We start from the raw sequence: 26,148 nt of genomic DNA on the forward strand, positions 1-26,148 counted from the left end.
AAAGGATGGCACCACCTAGTCTGTTCTTAGATAAGGTTTCAGGCTGACCCTAGAATTTTTCTGTCTTGTTGCCCAATGAACTCAATTCCACTGTTCCCTGATCATAAGTGAAAACCTGGCTGCTCCAAACCCCACCTGACTGAATGTTACCACAATGGGAAGGGAGAATCGGGAATGAATGAGGCCCTGGTGCTGCCTAAAAGAGGTCAGTTCCTGAGTTTTGTCTTTGGCAGACAATGTGTTTTCCATCAATATCATACAGGACTTTTGGTTATCATGATCTTACAGAACCAAACATGGCTATCACAATACCATGACTAGTTACCTTGCTGTCGAGAACATTTCTTATCAGTGATCTTGGTCTCTGGGCTGCGTCCAATCACAACTGCTTCCAAATGTGGAAGTTTGATTCGCTGGTGCTGGCTGTCCTGTCTCACCAACCAGCACACCCGCATTGTCGATCTGAGAGACAAAACCAGAGAACTGCTAGGAACAGGCCCAGCGGCAGGAGACCATACCTCAGCAGCACCTCAGGTGTGATTTACCAGATGCTCGTCTTGAGGCAGATGACTTCACCTCCCTCTCCCAACTCCCTCACCCATAAACCCAGGATAATGGCAGACTCAGGGAGCTGCTGGCAGGATTAAATTATATAATTGGTTAAGCCTTTATCTCCCTGCCTGCATCATGCTAAACAATCAAAGATTGTTGCACACTTATTGACCTACTCTGTGTGCTGGACATTGGGCTATCTAATGAAGGTCCAAAGAATGAATTGCCCTGTCCCTGAGGGGCTTGAATAGATTCATGTATCAATTATAATGTAACATGATAAGCACTGTAAGAAGAGAGTAAGCAAACATGTCATGACGCAGTAAAAGAACTGACCCTGGTGCAGAGGGATTTCACCTGGGATCTCAATGGATGAGAACTTCACCTGCCAGAGAACTAAGGACAAAGAGTGAAGGTTTTCTTCAGTTCCTTGGTGTCTTTATGTGTATCAGGTTCCCCTTCCTTCGTTGTCCTAACATATAGTGATGTTAGAACAACACATTTTACTCCCATCTGCTAGAAGATTGCCAAAATAAATAAGCAAACCCATAATTTCTAGAATAAACGTGGCACTTTTGTGTAATATACAACCTAAACAACAGTAGAAGTAATGATGTTCTTTTGAAAAACAACCTTATGGCCAGTAGAAGAGAAAAGAAGTTCAGAAGAAAGGTGAGGCCTAAACAAAGTCAGAGAAGCAAAGGGAATAGAGAGGAAGAAAAGCCAAGGGAAATCTGGAGGAACATAATTCAGTCAAAATTTGCCTTATTGAGTTTTGCTTTGTTCACTCTGCAGACATTACAGTTTTTTACAAATTGAAGGTTTGTGGCTTAGCACCATTTTCTTCAACAACCTATACTCAGCTCATGTCTCTGTATCACAATTTGGTAGTTCTTATAATATTGTAAACTTATTCATTAGTGTTATATCTTCTATGGTGATCTGTGATCAACAATCTTTGATGTTACCATTATTGTTGTGGGGTGTCACGAGTCCCACTCTATGACAGATTTACAAGCTACATGCCACATGTTTTGACTGCTCCACTGATCTACTATCCATACCTCCTGACCACCCCAAATCTGTCCTCGCCTCCACCACCACATCTATCTCCCTCTCCCCTGGCCTCCCTATTCCCTGAGATACAATATTAAAATCAGGCCCGTTAATAATCCTATAACACATCTAAATGTGAAAGGAAAAAAAAAAAGGAAGAATCCCATGTCTCTCATTTGAAAGCAAAAGCTAGAAAATATTAAGTTTAGAAGGTGTGTCAAGAGCTGAGGTAGGTCAAAAGCTTGGCTTGAGGGAGTGGGAAAGGAGAGGTTTGCGGGTGGGAGGGACGTTATGGGGGGGAAGCCATTGTAATCCATAAGCTGTACTTTGGAAATTTATATTCATTAAATAAAAGTTTAAAAAAAAAAAACAGAAATGGGAGAAAAAAAAAAAAAAAAGGCTTGGCTTGTTGCACCAAAAGGCCAAGGTGTGAATGCAAATGAAAAGTTCTTGAAGATTAAAAATGCCACTCCAGTGAACACATGCAGGATAAGAAAGTGAAACAGCCTTGGAGAAAGTTTTAATGGTGTGGATAGGAGACCTAAACAACCACAATGTTCCCCTAACCCAAAGCCTAATCCCGAGCAAGGCTCTCATTCTTTAATTGAGTGAAGGCTGAGAAAGGTGAGAAAACTGCAGAAGAAAAGTCTGAATCTAGCAGAGGTTGGTTCATGAGGTTTAAGGAAAGAAACCATCTCTGTAACATAAAAGTGCAAGGTGAAGCAGCAAGTGCTGATATAGCAGCTGTAGCAAGTTGTCCAGAAGATCTAATTAAGAGAACTAACGAAAGCGGCAACACTAAACAGCTTTTCTTTAAAAAAAAAAAAAATCATCTATTTATTTTAGAGGAAGAGCTACAGACAGAGGGAGAAACAGAGAGACAGGTCTTCCATCCACTGGTTCACTCCCCAAATGGCCACATTGGCCAGAGCTCGGCCAATCCAAAGCCAGGAGCATCTTCCGGTCTCCACGTGGGTGCAGGGGTGCAGGGACCTAGGTCATCCTCTGCTGCTTTCCCAGGCCACAGCACAGAGCTGAATCAGAAGAAAAGCAGCCGAGATACGAACCGGTGTCCATACAAGATGCAGCCACTGCATGCGGACGCTTAGCCTGCTACACCACAGTGCCAGCCCCTAAACAACAGCTTTTCAATGTAGACAAAACAGCCTTCTATTGGAAGACACAATCTAGGACTTTCCAGTTAAAGAGAAATCAATGCCTGCTCCAAGGGAATGGGTGTTGTCACAGCGGCCACTTGGGACAACTGCATCCCATATAAGAGTGCCTGGGATTAAGTCCCGCCTCCACTTCTGATCCTGCTTCCTGCTAAGGCACACCTGGGAAACAGCAGATGATGGTGCAGGTAGGTACCTGGTTCTCTGCCACCTACATAAGAGTCCAGTTGAGTTCCCTGCTCCTGGCTTTCCTAGCCCAGCCCTGGCCATTGCAACCATTTGAGGGGGTGACCCAGCAGAAGGAAGATCTGTTTCTCCTTTTCTGTGTAACTCTTTCAAACAAATCAATCTTTTAAAAAAATTTTAAGAAAAATCATTCAAGGGCCCAGTGCTGTGGCATAGCAGGTAAAGCCTCCACCTGCGGCACTGGTATCCCATATGGGTGCTGGTTCGAGTCCTGGCTCCTCTTCTGATTCAGCTCTCATTTGCTAATGACCAGGGAAAGCAGTGGAAGATGGCCCAAGTGCTTGGGCCCCTGCACCTATGTGGGAAACCTGGAAGAAGCTCCTAGCTTCTCACTTCAGATCAGCCCAGCTCCAGACACTGTATCCATTTGGGGAGTGAACCAGAGGATAAAAGACCTTTCTCTCCCTTTCTTTCAGTAACTCTACCTCTCAAAAAATAAAAATTAAAAAAAATCTTTAAAATAAAAAAAGATTATTCATGATTCATGGGAGGTCAAAATATCAACATTGGGGCCAGCACTGTGGTGCAGCAGGTTAAGCCACTGCCTGCAACACTGGCATCCTATATAAGCACTGGTTGGAGTCCTGGGCTGCTCCACTTCCAATCCAGCTCCCTGCCAATGTTCCTAGGAAAACAGTGGAGGATGGTTCGAGTGCTTGGGCCCCTGCCACCCACGTCAAGACCCAGTGGAGTTCTAGTCTCCTGGCTTTGGCCTGGAACAGTCCCGACCACTGTGGACATTTGGGAAGTGACTCACAGACGGAAGATCGATTGATCAATTAATCAACCAATCTCTTTAACTCTGCCTTTCAAATAAACAAATCTCTTTTTAAAAAAAATCAGTATTAACAGCTGCTCAGAAAAAGCTGATTTTAACCCTCACAGATGATTTTGAGGAGTACAAGACTGCAGTGGAGGAATTAACTGCAAATGTGGTAGAAACAGCAAAAGAAGGTGGAGCTGAAGATGTGGCTGAACTGGTGAGGTCTCCTGAAAAACTGAATAAGGAGTTGTGTCTTATGGCTGAGCAAAGAAAGTGGTATCTGGAGATGGAATCTACTCCTCGTGAAGATGCTGTGAACACTGTTGAAATTACAACAAAAGATTTAAAAGACTACATAAACTTAGTTGATAAAGCTGTAGCAGTGTTTAACAGGTTTGATTCAAATTTTGAAAATTCTACTATGGGCAAATGCTGAAAGGAAGAATCAGCTGGTGTAGGAAACTCCATTTATTGCTTCAAGAAATTGCCACAGCCGCACCCACCTTCAGCAACCATCACCCTCATCAATCAGCAGCCACCAACACTGAGGCAATCTCTCCATCAGAAAAACAGTTATGACTCATGGAGGGCTTAGTTGATCATTAACAGTTTTTAACAATAAAACAGTTTTAATTAAGTATATTGGTTGTTTTTTTAGACATAATGCTATTTTACACATAATAGATTATAGCATAATGTAAAAATAATTTCTATATGCACACCAAAACCTTCATGTGACTTGCTTTACTGCACTATTTGCTTTGTGCAATAACTGAACCACAATATCTCTGAAGTATGCCTGTGTTGAAGACAGATGGAGAAGAATAAAGGAAGACACCAACCAAAGATGCCTAATACGGACGAGGCCCATTAACCAAAATGAGGAATATACAAAGAGAAACAATCTGGGGTTAGAAAAATCAATTGTATATTGAATAAAGGTGAATAAGAACCAATTTTATATTGAAACAGAGTCACTGGGAGATGCAAGTCTGTGGATGATCCAAGGAGCAAGCTGACCTACCTAAGGATAAAGATCAGGGGAGAGGCTGAACTCAGTGTATGCATCTGAGAGGCAGGCACACGTCATGAAAGCTGCAGCAAAGAGTAAGAATGAGACCAGGGAGGTGACAAAGGGAAATATGGGGAGGGGTAGTATTAGAGCTTACAAACACCTCCCTAGACTGAAGAACCTTATCAATGCTCAAGTCTCTCACAAACCAGTCTACATTGCTTGCAGCCAAGACAGCATATAAGCCCGCTACACAAGCTCTCTATCAATGAACAAAGGGGGAAAAAGGCCAGATTTTTTTTTTTTTTTTTTTACATATAGAGTTAGACAGTGAGAGAAACAGAGACAGAGAAAAAGGTCTTCCTTCCATTTGTTCACCCCCCAAATGGCCGCTACGGCCAATGCAATGTGCCGATCCAAAGCCAGGAGCCGGGTGCTTCCTCCTGGTCTCCCATGTGGGTGCAGGGCCCAAGGACTTGGGCCATCCTCCACTGCCTTCCTAGCCTAGCCACAGCAGAGAGCTGGACTGGAAGGGGAGCAACCAGGATTAGAACCAGGCGCCCATATGGGATGCCAGCACCGCAGGCAGAGGATCAACCAAGTGAGCCACAGCGCTGGCCCCCAGATTTTTAAAAATCAGGGTTTCATTACCATCTGCAAAGACAAAACAATGCAAGACAGAGTAAGCAAATGAGAGCTGAGGAAGTATAAATTCATTGCACTTGGATTAATGTGAGCATTGAATTAGTTTTTTGTTTTTTTGTTTTTTGTTTTTTTTTTTTTTTTTGACAGGCAGAGTGGACAGTGAGAGAGAGAGAGACAGAGAGAAAGGTCTTCCTTTGCCGTTGGTTCACCCTCCAATGGCCACCGCGGCCGGCACACCGCGCTGATCCGATGGCAGGAGCCAGGTGCTTCTCCTGGTCTCCCATGGGGTGCAGGGCCCAAGCACTCGGGCCATCCTCCACTGCACTCCCTGGCCACAGCAGAGAGCTGGCCTGGAAGAGGGGCAACCGGGACAGAATCCGGCGCCCCAACCGGGACTAGAACCCGGTGTGCCGGTGCCACAAGGTGGAGGATTAGCCTGTTGAGCCACGGCACCGGTGGTGCTTTTTTAAGTTTTAAAAACAATCTAAAAAAGTGGCAAGAGAGCAGAAGAGTAATGCACTCTCTTCAGTTACTCTAAGTTAAAAGCCTACCAAGGCCGGCGCAGCAGCTCACTAGGCTAATCCTCCGCCTTGCGGCACCAGCACACCAGGTTCTAGTCCCGGTCAGGGCGCCGGATTCTGTCCCGGTTGCCCCCCTTCCAGGCCAGCTCTCTGCTATGGCCCAGGAGTGCAGTGGAGAATAGCCCAAGTGCTTGGGCCCTGCACCCGCATGGGAGACCAGGAGAGGTACCTGGTTCCTGGCTTCAGATCAGCGCGATGAGCCGGACGTAGCGCGCCAGCCGCGGCAGCCATTGGAGGGTGAACCAACAACAAAAAGGAAGACCTTTCTCTCTGTCTCTCTCTCTCTCTCTCACTGTCCACTCTGCCTGTCAAAAAAAAAATAATAATAATCAGCAAAGTTCCCAAGAAACCACTCAGAGAAAGCAAGGAGCCAAAGGGACTAATAAGGTAGACAAGGAGTAGAAGGGGGCATTTCATTTTTTTCTAAGATTGATCGATTGATTTGTAAGGCAGAGTTAGAGAGAGAGACACAAAGACAGAGAATACCTTCCATCCACTGGTTCACTCTCCAAATGGCCTCAATGGTCAGGGCTGGGCCAGACCAAAGCCAGGAGCCAGAAGACTCTTCTAGGTCTCTCACATGGGTGCAGGGGCCCAAGCACTTGGGCCACCTTCTGCTGCTTTCCCAGGTGCATTAGCAGAGAAACGGATCAGAAGTGGAGCTGCAGGGACTTGAACCAGTGCCCATATGGGATGTTGGCATCGCAGGCAGCTTAACCCATTGTACCACAGTGCCAGCCCTAAGGGGCATTCCACTTTAAATGGCACAGATGATGGCACAGATTTCCGAAATGGTAAGACACAGGTAAAGACGCATCATACAGACTTAGCTGCATGAACCAGAGAAGCTGCCTGAGTCACAAACCAAGGCAGAGGCGCTGAAAGAACATTAAGCTGAAAAGTTTTGATTTAACATAATCAATAGGAGACAACTGCCAGATTTTGAGCTCCACACTAAGATGAAACAACAGAATTCAAAAACTTTGCCAACTGCTGCATATAGGCAGGCAAGAGTGGAGAAATCTAGAGTCAGCAATCATCCTAAAGCCATTAATATATGAGTGGGCCAGAGAAGTCCAAGAGGCAGTTCTGCAGGTCACTGTGAATGAGCTGACACATGAGTACAAAGTGTCAGTTGTGAATTTTTTTTTTAAGATTTATTAATTTGAAAGTCAGAGTTACACACAGAGAGAGAAGGAGAGACAGAGAGAGGTCTTCCATCCACTGGTTCACTACCCAGTTGGCCACAATGCCCAGAGCTGCACCAATCCGAAGCCAGGAGCCAGTGGCTTCTTCCAAGTCTCCCAGACAAGTGCAGGGGCCCAAGAACTTGGGCCACCTTCTACTGCTTTCCCAGGCCATAGCAGAGAGCTGGATCAGAAGTGGACCAGCTGGGACTCAAACCGGGTGCCCATATGGGATGCTGGCACTGCAGGGGACAGCATTACCCACTATACCACAAGCACCAGACCCTAGTTGTGAATCTAAAATCCTAAACCTGGGGCCTCAAATGATGGCAGTGCTACAGGTCCCACTTTTTAATACTTTAGTTAGTTTGTACACTAGTACAGTGCATATGAAATGGATGAATGAGCAGCTAATGGGCCTCAAAGTGAAGCATGGCTTCATAGGTATGGAGAAGTCAGTCACGTGGTAACTACTAATATTGAAAATAAACGAAGCCAGGAGAGCAGTTTGAGAGCAGGGACAGGAGGAATCAAATGGACAGTTCAGATCAAGGCTGGCTGTTGCAAAACAGAGAGAGCTACCCCCTGCTGTCCACAAGCACACACATACATTATTCCCTCCAAAGTTCTGAAGTTATGATCATTCCTACTTACTACTCCCTGAGAAGCTGAAGCAGTCACTACATAATACTTACACCACTGCTTTAAGCAGTATTTTGGCCCACTTCAGCCTCTAGTTGCAACTACTGGCAGTGAAGTGTTTTAGAATATGAATACAGAAGGATGGGTGTTCTTAAATTTTCAACCCAGGGTCCGGCACTGTGGCATAGCGGGTAAAGCCGCCACCTGCAGTGCCAGCATCACATATGGGCGCCGGTTCGAGTTCTGGCTGCTCCACTTCGGATCCAGCATTCTGCTATGTCCTGAGAAAGCAGTGGAAGATGGCCCAAGTCCTTGGGCCCCTCCACTCTTAGGCCCCTCACCGCATGGGGGACTCAGGGGAAGCTCCTGGCTTCAGATCAGCGCGGCTCCGGCTATTGCAGTCAACTGGAAATTAAACCAGCAGATGAAAGACCTCTTTCTCTCTCTGCCTCTCCTCTCTCTGTGTTTAACTGTGACTTTAAATAAATGAATAAATAAATATTTTTAAAAATAAATAAAATTGGCCGGCGCCGCTGCTCACTAGGCTAATCCTCCGCCTTGCGGCACCAGCACACCGGGTTCTAGTCCCGCTCGGGGCGCCGGATTCTGTCCCGGTTGCCCCTCTTCCAGGCCAGCTCTCTGCTGTGGCCAGGGAGTGCAGTGGAGGATGGCCCGAGTGCTTGGGCCCTGCACCCCATGGGAGACCAGGAGAAGCACCTGGCTCCTGCCATCGGATCAGCACGGTGCACCGGCCGCGGTGGCCATTGGAGGGTGAACCAACGGCAAAGGAAGACCCTTCTCTCTGTCTCTCTCTCTCTGTCCACTCTGCCTGTCAAAAAATAAATAAAAAATAAATAAATAAATAAAATTTTCAAGCCAGTCCCTCCAGTAAAACTCCATAAACTACAAGCTCTATGATAGCTGAGGTTATGTCCATCATTGCTTCTCAGTGTATCGGCGCTCACATAATATTTGGCATACGGCCAGCATACAGAAAGTGTTTTCCAGTGAATGAGCAGCTGAAAACCCTATTCAGGTTCTCTTTCTTTCCTTCACTCTCCCTCCCTTCTCCAGCTCTTCCTAGGCGGAGTGCTCTGCTCTTCCTGCTGGATAATCCCATACACCCTCACATCTATGTGGGTGAATCCAAATTTCTCCAGTTTTCTTTTTTTTTTTTTTTTTTTTTTTTTTTTTGACAGGCAGAGTGGACAGTGAGAGAGAGAGACAGAGAGAAAGGTCTTCCTTTTGCCTTTGGTTCACCCTCCAATGGCCGCCGCGGCCGGCGTGCTGCAGCCGGCGCACTGCGCTGATCCAATGGCAGGAGCCAGGTACTTATCCTGGTCTCCCATGGGGTGCAGGGCCCAAGGAATTGGGCCATCCTCCACTGCACTCCCGGGCCATAGCAGAGAGTTGGCCTGGAAGAGGGGACAGAATCACAGAATCCAGCGCCCCAACCGGGACTAGAACCCGGTGTGCCAGTGCCACAGGCGGAGGATTAGCCTATTGAGCTGTGGCGCCGACCAATTCTCCAGTTTTCAGCCTTATTCTTTTAATTCCAGAGTTGTGGGGACTGATTAGAAACTCTAAGTATTTTCCAAAGATTCAAGCGATTTGATAGGCCACACGAAGTCAAAAATCTGATAATGTGGAACAGTGCTGTCCAACAGAATTTTCTGGAGGGGCCAGCACTGTGGTGCAGCAGGTTTACACCCTGGCCTGAAGCGCCGGCATCCCGTATGGGCACCGGTTCTAGTCCTGGCTGCTCCACTTCCCATCCAGCTCTCTGCTATAGCCTGGGAAGGCAGTAGAAGGTGGCCCAAGTCCTTGGGCCCCTATACCCACATGGGAAACCCGGAAGAAGCTCCTGGCTCCTGACTTCAGATCGACGCAGCTCCAGCCGTTGCCGCCAAATTGAGGAGTGAACCATTGGATGGAAGACCTCTCTCTCTGCCTCTCCTCTCGCTGTATAACTCAGACTTTCAAATAAAATAAAATAAATCTTTAAAAAAAAAGAATTTTCTAGAATGATAGTAATGTCCTAAACTTATGTTATTCAACAAGACATCCTTCATGTGACTAGTGAACATCTGAAATGTAGCTAGTACAACACAGGAACTATATATTTTATGTAATTTAGAACTTTCCAAAACTCACTTAAGTAATCACAGGTAGCTGAGGACTACCAAAAAACCATAAAGTCCAGCACAGCCTAGAAACTTTCCCAGTCCTGATCAGTCCCAGATCCCTCAGGCATGAAGACTCGCACACCCTAACCCCATAAAGGTTATTTCATCTTATGCTCCTTTTATTTCTTTTTTATTTGACAGGTAGAGTTATAGACAGTGAGAGAGAGACAGAGAGAAAGGTCTTCCTTCCGTTGGTTCATTCCCCTAATGGCCACTAAGGCTGGCGCTACGCCGATCCGAAGCCAGGAGCCGGGTGCTTCCTCCCAGTCTCCCATGCAGGTGCAGGGACCCAAGCACTTGGGCCATCCTCCGCTGCCCTCCCAGGCCAGAGCAGAGAGCTAGACTGGAAGAGGAGCAACCGGGACTAGTACCTGGTGCCCCAACCGGAACTAGAACTCGGGGTGCCGGCACCACAGGCAGAAGATTCTTATGCTCCTTTTCACATAAGGAAACATAAGTTTCACATAAGGAAACATAAATCCCATTCACCATCTCTCCTTCTCCTCTCTTCCCCCAAACACACACACACACTTACACAATCCTCAAGTACAATGTACTGACTCATGTTCCCCAATATAGTCTTATGGTATGAATTTATAATCTTTTTGCCTCCTAAAAACTCAAGTCATTCTCAATTTTTATTTATTTTTTTTTTTTTTGACAGGCAGAGTGGATAGTGAGAGAGAGAGAGAGACAGAGAGAAAGGTCTTCCTTTTGCCTTTGGTTCACCCTCCAATGGCCACCACAGCTGGCGCCCTGCGGCCAGCACACCACGCTGATCCGAAGGCAGGAGCCAGGTACTTCTCCTGGTCTCCCATGGGGTGTAGGGCCCAAGCACTCGGGCCATCCTCCACTGCACTCCCTGGCCACAGCAGAGAGCTGGCCTGGAAGAGGGGCAACCGGGACAGAATCCGGCGCCCTGACCGGGACTAGAACCCGGTGTGCCGGCGCCGCAAGGCGGAGGATTAGCCTATTGAGCTGCAGCACCGGCCTTCATTCTCAATTTTCAAACCCTATTTTCTCATTGAGGCCTCCACTGAGCTGACTTCTCTTCTTTACAGAACTACTATCACAGTTCTTTATGACAAAGGTTAAAAGGGCAGCCTACTTAGGTGAAAAGCAGGAATTGCATGTAATTCTACCCTCCAAAAGAGATCACCATCTCCTTTATGACAGACTGACTCACTACCCACCCATTCAGGACAGAGAGGGGAAAAGTTTCTGGAGCTCACTGTCCTTGGCTAGGCCAAATTTTATACTCCAGGGTCCCCTGGTGTTCAGCATACCTTTATCAAGAGCATACTTGGTACCAGACACTGTGTTAAATGTCTTACATTGTCTCTTTTTAATATTCACAACGCTCATTCTAAGGAAGACATAGCTGAGGCTTGGAGAAGTAACACGTTCAAATGGCAGAGTCAGTGTGTGACAGAAGTTAGGACTTCAATTAATTCCAAAGGATGGGTTCTTAACCACTTTAACATATGTCTTTTGGTTTCATTCACTTGATTATTCAATCAAAATTACTACATACCTACTACATGCCTTGTGACATTCCAGCGCCAATAAAAAGACATGAGCTGTCTTCAAAAGGTTCAGGGTCTGCGGAAACAATTACAACAATACACTAAGTATGGGGATTGGTCTGGGCAAAGTATACCAAGGAGGTGCACAAACTAGGACAAAGTAGGTGAGAAGGAGGGTTTCCTGGAGGAGGTGGGCCTTAACTATGTCCTACATATAAAATGGGAAAATCAGGTTAAAGGGGGCAGCCAAATTAGATGAAGATCAAGAAGTAGAAAAAGAATTGGAGTGAAGATTCCAGACAAAGGGAACAGCAAGGGCAAATGCACACTAGCACGGTGCATAAGAAGCAGGTCAGCGTTGCTGGAACCTAAAGCATAAGGCGGAGAAGGGTTTGGGGATACACGTAGGCTCCAGATGAGGCAAAGCTCTGGGTGACCAGCTAAGAAGCTGGAACTTTAGAAGTTTCAATGAATTTTCCAATTCAATAGACAGCAAATATTTGCTAAATGAATCGGAGAAAAGAACAGATGAATAAACAGATCTTTAAACATTAAGAAGAAATTTGACACAGATTTGTTTCCAAAACCATCAGGATGGGAGGGAGGTAGTATGCACTATAGATAAAGAGAGCAGGACTAGAGGCCGGGAAACCAGTTAGAACACTATTACAGGGGACCGGCGCTGTTGCGTAGCAGGTAAAGCCACCACCTGCAGTGCTGGCATCTTATACGGGTGTCGATTAAAGTCCCAGCTACCTCACTTCCAATCCAGCTCTCTGCTAATGACCTGGGAAAGCAGTAGAAAATGGCCCAAGTATTTGGGTCCCTGCACCTGTGAGGGAGACCTGGAAGAAGCTCCTGGCTCTGGCTTCGGATTGCTGCAGCTCCGGTCGTTGTAGCCATTTGGGGAGTGAACCAGCAAATGGAAGCCCCCCCACCCCCGTCCCTCTCTGCCTCTGCCTCTCTATAACTGTGCCTTTCAAATAAATAAAACTATTACAAGTCATGCATTGTGGTGTTGCAGCTAAGCCACTGAATACAATGCCAGGATCCCATATGGGCACCAGTTCAAGTCCTGGCTCTCCACTTCTGATCTAGCTCCCTGCTAATGCACCTGGGAAAGCAGCAGAAGATGGCCCAAGTGCTTGGGCCCCTACACCCACGTGGGAGACCCGGAGGAAGTTCCTGGCTCCTGGCTTCGGATCGGCACAGTTACCGCTGTTGCGGCCATTGGAGGAGTGAACCAGTGGATGGAAGACCTCTCTCTCTGCCTCTGCCTCTGCTTCTCCTCTCTCTGTTTAACTCTGACTTTCAAATAAATAAATAAATCTTTTTTTAAAAATGTAGCAGGCAAAATTTAAAATTTTTTTTAAAAAACTAAGACACATGATGTGCTCACTCAGGCCATGTGTACAGAATGAAAACAGAAGGGTATCTAAGTCATATGCAATTGAAAAGCTCAACATTTTAGGGAGGAGGAAAAGATCCCACAGGAAAAACTACTGGTAAGAGACATACATGGAGAAACAGCTGGAATGCAGGCTCCTTGAAGAAAAGCACTTTGTCTTATTCAACTCTGTATCACAAAAAATGTTTCATGAATAAAGAAGTTGAGTGAACTGTCCTGGAAAATAAAGGAATAGGAAGCAAGTGAAATGATCAACTGTCAAAAGTAGTACAGGGATCCAGTAATGATTTATTTTAAAATGTTTATCTGGTTTGATAATCAACCACTGATGACCTCCAGGTGAAATTTCAGGAAAATGATAGATCCAAAAGATAGACTGCTGAAGGTAATGGGAGATAAGAGACACAATTTAGAATATTCTTAGAACAGACTGGATTAGGAGCCAGCACTGTGGTATAGTTGGCTAAGCCTCTGCCTGCGGCAGCAGCATCCCATACAGGCACCAGTTCAAGTCCTGGCTGCTCCGCTTCCGATCCAGCTCACTGCTAATGTGCCTTGAAAAGCAGCAGAAGATGGCCCAAGCACTTGGGCCCGTCACCCATGTGGGAGACCCAGGAGAAGCTCCTGGCTCCTGGCTTCAGATCTGCCCAGCTCGGCCATCGCGGCCATTTGGGGAGTGAACCAGCAGATGGAAGACCTCTCTCTTTGTCTCTCCCTCTGTCTGTAACTCTGCCTCTCAAATAAATAAATAAATCTTAAAACAGATTGGATAAGAAGGAAAACAGAGTCACTGGATGGCAGCTAAAGGAAGATGGATCACTGAAGAATTTTCCTTCTTTCTTTGACAAGCAGAAGTGTCAGGGAAAATTTGAGAAACCTACCTTTCTTTATACATGAATGGAACACAGACAGAAAGTAGAACAAATGAAAACAAGGTCTCTTCCCCAGTGGAAAGAAGGGGCTATCAAAGAAGGATGTACTTTTCTCCGAAGGGAGAACTTCCACTTTGCATATGGCCCTGTCTAAATACCAACGGAGTTTGTGGACTCAAAAGGTTTCCACAGCCTTGGCAGCTCATGTCAAGAACCTCGGGTGGTCACTGACATCAAAAATAAGTCTTGAGGCCGGCACTGTGGCACAGAGGGTTAACGCCATGGTCTAAAGCACCAGCATCCCATATGGGCGCCGGTTCGAGACCCAGCTGCTCCACTTCCTGTCCAGCTCTCTGCTGTGGCCTGGGAAAGCAGTGGAAGATGCCCAAGTCCTTGGGCCCCTGCACCCGCGTGGGAAACCAGGAGGAAGCTCCTGACTCCTGGCTTTGGATCAGCGCAGCCAACTGGGGAGTGAACCAGCGGATGGAAGACCTCTCTCTCTCTCTGTCTCTGTGTAAGTCTGACTCTCAAGTAAAATAAATAAATCTTTTAAAAAAAATAAGTCTTAATTGTTAAATCAACAACAGGAGTCACTGTGCACTTACTCCCCATGTTGGACCTCTATCCTTAATGAGGTTGTACTATGAGAATTAACAGCAAAACCTGTCTTCAAACAGTACTTTATAGTTTGTGTCTCTGTGTGGGTGCAAACAGTGGAAATCTCTACTTAGTACAGAGTTGGTCTTCTGTATATAAAGTGAATTAAAAATGAATCTTAATGAAAAATGGAATAGGAGAGGGAGTAGGAGGTGGGATGGGAGGGCAGGAATGGGGGAAAGAAACACTATATTCCTAAAAGCTGTACATATAAAATCTGTATTCATTAAATAAAAACCTTTAAAAAAAGAAACAAAACAAGGTCTCCTATAAAAAGCATTAAAAAGGTTAGAAGATTAAAAATTTTGCCTTCATCAGAGAAACAACCCATCCTCTGAGACTACAGGAAAAGCAGATAGGTGTAACCTAAGTGATTTTCTAAGAAGGGAAAACATCTAAAACCCTTTCTCCATAAAAGAATTCATAACAACAGGGGCCAGTGCTGTGGTACATCCAGCTAAGCCAGCACCTGCAAGACCAGCTTCCCATATTAGCAACTGTTCAAGACCTGGCTGCTCCACTTCCAATCCAGCTCCCTGCTAATGCACCTGGGAAAGCAGCAGCAGATGGCCCAAGTAGGTGGGCACCTGCCACCCACATGGGAGACCCAGATGAAGCTCCGGGCTCCTAGCTTTGGCCTGGCACAGCCCGAGCCTTTGTAGCCATTTGGGAAGTGAATCAATGAATGGAAAATCTCCCTGTGAACCTAATTCTGCCTTTCAAGTAAGTAAATCTTTGAATCTTTAATGAACAACTAGAGAAAATCACTGAAGGGTAGTGACCCTCAAGGCCTCTTCTAGAAAAAAAAAAAAAAGATTTATTTATTTATTTGAAAGTCAGGGTTATAGAGAGCAGAGGCAGAGAGAGACAGAGAGGTCTTCCATCCACTGGTTCACTCCCCAAATGGCCACAATGGCCAGAGCTGCGCAGATCCGAAGCCAGGAGCCAGGAGCTTCTTCTGGGTCTCCCACACAGGTGCAGGGGCCCAAGAACTTGAACCACCTTCTACTGCTTTCCCAGGCCATAGCAGAGAGCTGGATCCGAAGTGGAGCAGCCAAGACTTGAACCAGCACTTGGGATGCCAGCACTGCAGGCAGTGGCTTTACCTACTACATCACAGCACCGGCCTCTCAAGGGCTCTTAAGTTGGACACCTTGAGTTCAAATCTGGGCTCCACCATCTACTCATTGCATGGCTTCAGTCAAGTTATTTAACCTCTGAAGCTTTAAACCCTTCTCAAATAAAATTCCTCTACGTTTGTCACAAGGGCTAAATGAGACAGGTGTAAAACTCAGCGTCTGGCAAAACTAAGCAGGCAACACCATCATCGTTCTTGTTGACAGTGAAGGTATGATGAACGCAGAAGCAGAGAACGGGTAAAGGCATCATCTAGGAGCGGCTGTGGCCTAGAGCGTAAAACCAGCACCTGCAGTGCCGGCATCTCATATGGACGCCAGTTTGAGTCCCAGCTGTTCCACTTCCAATCCAGCTCTCTGCTATGGCCTGGGGAAGCAGCAGAGGATGGCCCAAGTCCCTGGCCCCTGCACCCGCGTGGGAGACCCAGAAGAAGCTCCTGACTCTAGATGGGCTCAGCTCCGGCCACTGCGGCCATCTGGGGAGTGAACCAGTAGATGGAAAACCTCTGCCTGTCTCTGCCTCTCTCTCGCTGCCTCTGCGTCTCCGTAACTCTACCTTTTAAATAAATAAATAAAATAAGATGATCGGCCAGCAACGTGTAAGGTGCACGGGCACAAACCTATACCTGTGCTTCTCCCCACTTCCCAACATAAGCCACACTCCCAGAAGGCTCCAAACCTGGACCACATTCCTTCCAAATGCGAAAGATCTTTCTACTGTACTGAGCCGCTAGCCCCGGTCTCTAGGGGAAGAGGCTTGCTCGGTCTGGCTTTCCTAAGAGCCGCTGAGAAGTTTGTGAAGGACCCTCGAGCTCCTTCGAAAGCGCTTCTGGCGGAAACGCTGTCCCTGCCGACAAGCTGGGCCGCCTCCTTGGGTTGGACAGAGCCCGCTCTCTAATTAGTCCGTGTTCTGCTTGCGTTGGGTCCAAGCTCAATACAGAGGTCAGGGACACGCGAGAACTAACGCCAAGTGGGGCAGAGACCACCGCGAGCGCCTGCTGAAACGGCGCCCGGGAGCTGAAGGGAGAAAGAGGCAACGTCTTCAAAGACGCAACAGCCACGAGAGCGTCCGTGAGGACACGTCTCCCAAGCGTAGTGGCTGCACGGACCTAGCGCCCACATCCGCAGCTCTCAACCCAGCCAGGAGAGGCAGGCCTACCACTGCCTTACCGCTCGGCGACACAGAGCGACGCGCTCACGTTACTCCAGCCGTGCCTCACAGCTTCCGGCGCTGCCGGATCACGTCGCGAGACAGGCCACAGCGCGGCCGGTGATGTCACCACGGCCTCTCCGCGGATTGGCTAACAGGCTCTCCCAATGCCCGGATGTAAAAAGTGCCCACCCACAACTGGTCCCTCACTGGCCCAAGCGTGGGTCTTGGCAGTTAGCCCAGGCGAACGAGCTGTCTCGGCGTCTACCTAAGGGCCATTCGCTTGTCGCTGCCTCTCAGTCTGGACTGCACGAGACTTCAGGCAGCAAACCCTCCCGTGGCTTTTTCCAGGCGGCCATGCTGCCTCCTGACGCTCCCGTCGCTAAGCAGTAGCTCACTGCCTGTAAGGTCATCTCCCCTGCAGACGAGACCTGCTGAAGCATTGCCGTCCCCTTTCTAAACTACAATGCATCTTCTTCCCGTTCAGGAGACAAAGGGCTGCAGCGGGCAGAGGCCGAGGAAGCCTGCTAAGATTTTTTTTATTTTTTTTTTTTAATGCTGTCTTCACTAAAGGAACTCCTGGACAGTCAGGGAGAGAAGCAGGATGCAACAATCAATGATATGGGCACTGATTTTTAAAGCCATTCCAGGACGTTCCCTAACCCCTGTCATGTATTGCAATTATTCCAAGGTATTTTGGCAGAGGGAAGAATTTTTTTTTCATTTCTTTGAAAGGCAGAGACAGCGATCTTACGCCCACTGGTTTACTCCCCAAATGTCCAGAACAGCTGATCTTAGACCAGGAAAGAAACCCAGAACCATTAATTCAATCCAGGTCTCCCATGTGGGTGGCAAGGGTCCAATAACTTGAGCCATCACAGCTGCCTCCCAGGGTGGATATTAGCAGGAACGGGTGGCAGTATCAAACCCCATGGAACAGGGGTAAGAGGACATCTTAACTGCTGTGCCAAACACACACACCCCAGATGGAAGATCTTCTATCTCATGGGTGAAGACATAGTGCATATTTTTTAAAGACTTTTTTATTTATTTGAAAGACAGAGTTAGAGAGAGAGAGAGAGGTAGAGTCAGAGAAAAAGAGGTCTTCCATTCCGTTGGTTCACTCCCCAAATGATCGCAACGACCAGAGCTGAGCCGATCCGAAGCCAGGAGCCAGGAGCTTCTTCCAGGTCTCCCACGCGGATGCAGGGACCCAAGGACTCGGGCCTTCCTCTACTGCTTTCCCAGGCCATAGCAGAGAGCTGGATCGGAAGAGAAGCAGCTGGGACTCAAACCAGCGCTTATATGGGATGCTGGCGTTGCAGGCTGGGGCTTCAACCTGCTGTGCCACAGCGCCGGCCCCATAGTGCGTAATTTTTCTCAAACACAATAGAAACCAAGCCTTGAAGAGTCACATTTCTTGATCAAGGTGGACTACTGTTTTCTTCCATGGAAAAGCAGAGACCCAAGGATATGATGAAAATACTAGAGCTGTCAAGACAAGAGGCTCTTCGAGGAAACAGGAGAGACTCGTTTTTGCTAGCAGCGTTACATTAGGGTCACACCAGGAAGTGGGGAATCATCGCAGCAGCATCCAGACCTCCTGACTGAAGACTGTGGTTCACAACTGCTTCACACCGCTCTGGTGACCTGGCCAGTTCTTCAGTCCCTCAGAATTACACTTCTCTTAGCCTCTGCGCCTACGTGAACTGCCTTTGTGTGCCCTGCATCTCAAAGTGGTTTGGGTCATTGCAACTGGATTATTCACCACATAATGTGCGAAACTTGGCAGCCTTCATGCCCAGTTTATTAGGTAGAGTCCATTGTCAATATTAGTGGCCAGGAAAGCCTGGTCACATGGCACAATGCCAGACAAAGGGCTTGGCAGGCACTTAAGACTTTCACAGATTTAACACTGTTGTGTAACTATCTCCAGAACGTTTTCCTCTTGCAAAACTGAAACTAGGAGCAATCATCTGACCTAGCAGTTAAAATGCCCACTAGCACACCTGCATTCCACATCAGAGTACCTGGGATTGATTTCCAGCTCCAGCTTCCTCCCAGTGCAGACCTGGGAGACAGTGGTGATGGCTCAAATAATCTGGTTCCTCCTACTCACTTGGGAGACCCAGAGTTGAGTTTCTGGCTTTGGCTCCTGCCAAGCCCTGGCTATTGCAGGCAGGCTCCTGCCAAGCCCTGGCTATTGCAGGCATTTGCAAGTGAACCAGTGCATGAAATGTACTACCCCCATCTCTCTCTCTCTCTCCTTTAAAACCTGAAACTATATCATTTCTCTGTTTCCCCTCCTTCAATCCCTAGCAACCCTACTATCAGCTGGACCACTCTAGATACCTCATATATGTGAAATTGCACAGTATTTGTCTTTTTTTATAACTAGTTTGTTTCAATTATAATGTCCTCAAGTGTCATTCATGTTGTAGCATCCTCCTTTTTGAAGGCTGAGTGATACTCCATTGATGTATACACCACACTTTATCCATTCATCCACCTATGGACATTTGTGATGCTTCAATATATTAACTATTTTAAATAATGCTCCCATGATGATGGGTGTATAAACATCTGTGCAAGACGCTGCTTTCAATTATTTTGGAGATATATATACATAGAAATGGAATTGCTGGATTACAAACTAATTCTATTTTAATATTTTGAGGAAGTGCCATACTGTCTTCTATAAATAGCACACAAGGGTTCCAGTTTCTTCAACTGTTGCCAACACTTGCTACTCTGGTTTTTTTGTGGGTTTTTTTTGGGGGGGGGAGACAGAGAGAGGTCTCAACCCCATTACTAGAGCCACCACTGCTGCTTCCCAGGATGTGCATTAGCAGGAAGTTGGAGTCAGGAGCCAGAGCCAAATACCAAACCCAGCAGCTCTGATGTGGGACATGAGCACGTGTCTTAAGCACCAAGCTAAACATCCTCCCCTATTTTTTATAGCAGCCATCCCAATGGGTGTGCGATGATATCTTACTGTGGTTTTCCTGATGATTAATGACAGTGATTTTTATTTTAAACATTTGCTTTATTTAGTTGAAAGAGTGACATGGGGCCAACGCTGTGGCACAGCAAGTTAAAGCCCTGACCTGCAGCACCGGCATCCCATGTGGGTCCCTGTTCGAGTCCTGCTGCTCCACTTTCAATCCAGCTCTCTGCTGATGCACCAAGGAAAGCAGGGGAAGATGGCCCAAGTTCTTGGGCCCCTGGACTCACATGGGAGACCTGGAAGAAGCTCCTGGCTAATAGCTTCAGATCAGCCCACCCCTGGCCGTTTAGGCCATTTGGGGAGTGAACCAGCAGATGGAAGACCTCTCTGTAACTCTGCCTCTCAAATAAATAAAATAAATCCAGAAGAAAAAAAAATCCCTAGGTGGCCTTTCCTTCTAGTAGAAGGCTGTTTCACCTACATGGACCTGCATGGAAAAGCTGCTGTTTCTTGTGGCCACCTTCAACAATTCTCTTAACTAGATCTGCACAGCTTACTGGAGCTTCTACATCAGCACCTGCTACTTCACTTTGGTGTTATGAAGCTGACTTCTTTTTTAAACCTCATGAACCAACCTATGCTACAGTCAAACCTCTCTTCTGCAACTTCCTCACCTCTCTCAGCCTTCGCAGAATTGAAGAGAATTGGGGCCCACACTGTGGTGCAGCAGGTTAACCTGTGGCCTCAGCACCAGCATCCCATTTAGGCAAAAATTCAAGTCCTGACTGCTCTACTTCTGATCCAGCGTCCTGCTTATCTGCCTGGGAAGGCCTTGGAGGATGGCCCAAGTCCCTGGGCCTCTGCACTCACAGGAGAGACCCAGAAGAAGCTCCAGCCTTCTGGCTTCAGCCTGGCCCAGCCCCAGTCATTGTGGCCATTTGGAGAGAGAACCAGCAGATGGAATATCTCTCTCCCTGTCTTTTCTCCTCTCTCTGTAACTGCCTTTCAAATAAACTTTTTTTTTTTTTTCAAAAAAAAAAAAAGAATTGAAGATAAATATGGCCTTGCTCTGGATTAGGCTTGGCTTAAGGGGCTGCTGAGACAAGAATAGCCTTTTGGATGTACAAAGGCCTTACAGCAGAGTATGTATTTATTATCATCACCCTTCCTTTTTTATTATTAAAATTTTTTATTTATTTATTTATTTGAAAGGCAGAGTAACAGAGAGGGAAGATGAGACAGATCTTCCATCTGCTGGTTCACTCCCCTAAATGCCTGCAATAGCCAGGATTGAACCAAGTCAGAGCCAGAAAGCTGTTTGAGAAGCAGAGACAGGATTTAGTCCCAATCACTCTGATCTGGGATACGGGCACCCCAACCATGGCTTAATCTGCTGTGCCACAACGCTCACCACTGCCGCCAGGTTTCAGTCCAATGGAACTGAGAATCCAATGGGGTTGCCACTTGAAGAAAACTGGGGAGATCTGGGCAAAGTTCAGAGATGAAACCATTTATGAACTGTGTCTGGGTTCATCATCAGTGAAACCTGAGGAGTTGGCTGGGGAATAACATACTTTGATTTTTGTTTCATGAAGATCACTGCGGGTGCCGTGAGGAAGAATGGATCACGGAGGAGGGCAAGATCAGAAAGGCTGAGAGCGGGGAGGAGCTCACCGATGCAGTACAAAGGATGCTGGCAGCATGAACAAAGGAGGGCAGCGAACTGACTTGAAGTATTTTAGAAGCAGCCTCAACTGGACAAGACCAGACAGACTCTGCAGACAGAGCTAGGTCTGACGCTAAATCATAAAGGTTACTTAGTGGTGAGAGGCCCACAGTCTAGTGAAACATAGATTTAGTTGCAGTTTCATATACCCAAAAACATCTTGTCTGAGGCTTCTTCTGACACCAGGGGGCTTTTCTGCTCATATTCAGGCCAGCAGGGAAGGGATTTACACCCCTGAGAGCTGTAATGAAAATGATGTAAAGAAGGAGACAAACTTGTTTTCGTACCCCCGGGATGAAACAACTCTGAAGTGTGTACTACACTCTCCCAGAGGCTCTCCAGGCACACTAAGCTCCCGCCGCCCACAGAGGAAACGTGCGCATTAGGCCACCCTGCCCTGGCTTCTGTGTCAACCCAGTCCTGCTTCTTCACACCTTCTGGTGCTTCCTGAAACCACCTCCTTAAGCAAACCACTGGCCTTCAAATCTTCGTGTCAGTGTCTGCTTTTGAAGAACTCCAACCTGAGGCACCCCTGACTATTTTCTAATGAAATGATTTTATTTTTGGTAGGTTAATTCCTCCTGCTTCCCAACTGTTTTATCATAGCACATAAAATTGTAATACTTGCATAATACTTGGGGACAAAGTTTAGAGGACTTGGGTAGGTTTATAAGGAGCTTGGTGACTATCTGTCATTATTTTCTTTATCATTATATATGAGAAAAATGTAAAAAAGAGTATTGGGGGAGGGATGTTGGTATTGTGGCACAGTGAGTTAAGCCACTGCTTGCAAAGCCAGCATTCCATATCAGAGTGACAGGCATTCAAGGACCAGCTGCCCTGCTTCCAATCCAGTTTCCTGCTAATGAGTCTGGGAAGGCAACAGATGCTGGCCCAAGTACTTGGGCCCCTGCCACCAGTACAGGAGACCTGGATGGAATTCCTGACTCCTGGCTTTGACCTGGCCCAGCCCCTGCCATTGCAGCAATTTTGGGAGTGAACCAGCAGATGGAAGATCTCTCTCTCTCTCTCTCTCTCTCAAGTAAAATAAACAAATAAATCTTTTTAAATGAATATTTGTCAAAATAATGTTGATTTTGGCTAAATAGCTAATTAAGATATTTTTAATTTTTAATGAGAAATTCAAGCATGTTTCTACAAATATAACCTTTGTGACATTAGGTTTCATGGTGAAAACAGCTATACAATTTATGATTTAAGAGTTTTTAATGATAATATTTTCAAGTTCTTAGTAGCCATCCCTGTAATTGGCACACCAGCAGAGAAGTTTTCATCTGTATGTCACAGCATAAACATGATGATGTATCTATAAACCACACCCTACAATTTACTTTAAAATATTCTACCTCTAATTTATACTTTGTGGTTTTGTTGTTTTCAACTTCTGCTTTTAGGACTGGTGACCTTCTGCCACTACATGCTGATTTCACAACTCAGCTCTCTCAAGGATCTAATTTCCGAGAGTTTAGGGAATAGTCACTGCAATGCCAAGTACTGGCATTCATACTGCTGGGGGTTCCTGTTAAAGCTTTTCCTTTGAATTCAGCAAATTGTGTAAATCACAGATGAAGTGATTGTATGTCCTGAAGTCTCCTATAAATATTCAGACACAGGAATCGCTTCTAACTTCTCCTGCCTCGCCTTCCACCACCTCTTCATTCCCAGGCTTATACAGCCATCCTGAACTTCTGACCCTTCCTCCCACCTCAATATTTCAATCTATTGAATTTCTTAATGCTTATGCTATTCTTTCTAGAAGGCTCTCCTTTCTTGTTTTCCCTAATTCACTCTTGGCTCCCTCCGATCCATTTCCCCTAGGCTAAAGAAGGCGTTTCAGAACAAATCTGATCATGTCACTCCCCAGCATAAACCCCTTCATGAACTTACACTGATCATCCAGTTAAGAATATTTATAAACTCCTCACTTAGTCTTTGTATTAGAGAAGGTATTGTCCTCTAAAAGCCCATCTCCCACTCTGCAAATTTTCTTGCCCAAACACAGGAACTTTTTTTCAATTTCTTGAACCCACTCAATAAAGATTCTTGAGTTTTAACCTAGAAAATTCTGGCTATGTTAAAGACTTTGAGGCTGCCCCCAGTATCATCCCCAAACGATATGAATTCTGTACCATGCAAGCCCTCAACTTCATAATCACAAACAGGCACTGGTGGACCCACAGCAGGAGGCCTAGGCTCTTGGCATTGTCAGACAAGCTCCTACTAATCCACTGTAAAAGCCCACATGGACACCTGCATCCCCTACTCTCTAAGGAATTGGCCTTCAAGATGAAACCAAAGCATTCTCAACTCTTTGAGTACCTTCTACCTGTCAGGGATCAGTCTAGGAGCTGGGGATACCACAGATAGCAGACAGTGTTCCTGCTTTTAAGGCCCTTACAACATAGAGGGGAGGGAAATCATTAACAAATAAACATATAGGTCACGTGAGGATAAATACTAGAAAGATTAAATCAATTAGGAGAGAGAGTGGTGGGGATATGTTATGTATTGTACAAGGCCTCATTCACAGACCTGAAAGAAGAGTGATATTTTTAAAGGGCCATTCTAATTATTTTATAGCACCAGGATCTTTAAGATTTTTTTTTTTTTTTGACAGGCAGAGTGGACAGTGAGAGAGAGAGAGAGAAAGGTCTTCCTTTGCCGTTGGTTCACCCTCCAACGGCCGCCGCGGCCGGCGCGCTGCAGCCGGCACACCACGCTGATCTGATGGCAGGAGCCAGGTACTTATCCTGGTCTCCCATGGGGTGCAGGGCCCAAGTACTTGGGCCATCCTCCACGGCACTCCCTGGCCACAGCAGAGAGCTGGCCTGGAAGAAAGTCAACCGGGACAGAATCTGGCATCCCGACTGGGACTAGAACCTGGTGTGCCGGTGCCGCAAGGCGGAGTATTAGCCTAGTGAGCTACGGCGCCGGTCTAAGATGTATTTTATTCATTTGAAAGACAGAGTGACAGAGAGAGGGAGAGAAGAGAGACATCCTCTGGTTCACTCCCTCCATAAATGGCAATGGCTGGAAACCAGGAGGCTGGAACTCCATCCAGGTCTCTCACATGTGTAGCAGGGGCCCAAGTACTCAGGCCGTCTTCCACTGCCTTCCCAGGCACATTAGCAATGAGCTGGATCAGAAGTGGAGTGGCCAGGACTTGAACTGGTGCTCAAATACTGGATGCCAGCATCAAAAGCAGCTTAACCCACTGCACCATAATGCCAGCCCTGGCACCAGGATCTCAGAGACAGGGAATGGTTTCCAACTCTGAAGTTACTTCAAAACATGGTGTCTGTGCCATTCAGCAAACATTTGAGTGCCTGCTTTGTGTCAGGCAGTAAGCTAGGGACCAAGAATAACGTCAATGAGCCAAACCTGGAGCTCTCATTGCAGTGAGGACAACTCCAGCATATGCTCACCTTTCATTATCTCACAAATCCTGGGACCTTCCTACCTTATCATCCTTTCCATTAACAAACTCGAACTTCCCATGCCAAAACAACATGATTTACGCAGCAGGTATTTTGGTGCTAGTTAAGTCACCACCTGGGACACCTACATCCCATTGTGGAGTGCCTGCTTCAACTCCTGCCTACTCCACTTCCAATCTAGTTGCCTGCTAATACACACCCTGGGAGGCAGCAGTTGATGAATCAAATCCTGGGTCTCTGCCACCCACATGGGAGACCCAGTGGAGTTTGGGGCTCCTGGTTTCATCCTGGCTCAGCCCTGCTTGATGTGGGCATTATGGGAATGAACCAGTAGATGGAAGATACTTCTCTCTCTCTCTCTCTCTCCCTCTCTCTCTCTTTCAAATACAATGAAAATAAGAAACTTTTTAAAAAACCATTTTACTAACTATATGTTTCTCTTTTTTTTAAAGATTTATTTATTTATTTATTTGAAAGTCAGAATTACAGAGAGGAGAGTCAGACAGAGAGAGAGGTCTTCCATCTGCTGGTTCACTCCCCAAATGGCCGCAACAGCCAGAACTGTGCCGATCTGAACCAGGAGCCAGGAGCTTCTTCCAGGTCTCCCACGTGGGTGCAGCAGCCCAAGGATGTGGGCCATCTTCCACTGCTTTCCCAGGCCATAGCAGAGAGCTGGATGGAAAGTGGAGCAGCCGGGACTAGAACCCAGCGCCCATATGGGATGCCGGCACCGCTGACTATATGTTTCAACCAGAGTAAAACTTTTACTTCTATAGAATATCATTCTAAATCATATGGCCTGTAATGACAGTGTTAACTCTGCGAAGAGATTTGATAGTTTATGTAACTATGTGACATTTCTCTAGATTTATTTTATTTTATTTGAATTTAATTTATTGAATTTAATTTATTTTATTTTATTTGAAAGGCTGAGAGAGAAAAGGGAGCTCTCTCGTCAGCTAATTCACTCCTCAATTGTCTGCAAAGGCCAGGAATGGAACAGGCTGAAGCCAGGAACTGAGAATTCAATCCAGGTCTCCCACATGGGTGGCAGGGAGCCACCCATGGCAGGGAGACCAACTACTGGAGCCATCCCCTGATGCTTCCCTGAAGTACACATTAGCAGGCAGCTGGAATCAGGAGTAGAGCTGAGACTAGAATCTAGGCACTCCCATGTGGGGGGCAGGAGTCCCAGGCTGCATTTTTTTTTTTTTTTTTTTTGG

At 46.5% G+C, this 26,148-nt stretch overlaps 1 protein-coding gene across 42 annotated transcripts in view; it reads right to left on the minus strand.

Moving 5' to 3' along the window:
- Positions 1-16,874, minus strand: part of APTX (aprataxin) — a 33,137-nt gene extending 16,263 nt beyond the window's left edge. For 5 of the 42 annotated variants that reach the window (XR_016210436.1, XR_016210440.1, XR_016210439.1 and 2 more), the window contains exons 1-2: positions 16,815-16,874; positions 326-462 (exon numbers count right to left, since the gene is read on the minus strand). Coding sequence is in view for 27 of the 42 variants with exons in the window: in XM_070053288.2 (XP_069909389.1) it covers positions 326-455 (130 nt within the window). In the remaining 15 variants the exon portion in view is untranslated. Of the gene's footprint in view, positions 1-325; positions 487-11,579; positions 11,648-13,089; positions 13,196-16,323 lie in introns of those variants that run through there. The other 37 variants (XR_016210438.1, XR_016210413.1, XM_070053284.2 and 34 more) reach the window with 19 other exon arrangements.
- Between the last annotated feature and the right edge of the window lie 9,274 nt (positions 16,875-26,148).

The sequence above is a fragment of the Oryctolagus cuniculus genome, chromosome 1 (genome assembly GCF_051225735.1).
Source record: "Oryctolagus cuniculus isolate XC-2025 breed Fujian yellow rabbit chromosome 1, ASM5122573v1, whole genome shotgun sequence".
NCBI classification, from domain to species: Eukaryota; Metazoa; Chordata; class Mammalia; order Lagomorpha; family Leporidae; genus Oryctolagus; species Oryctolagus cuniculus.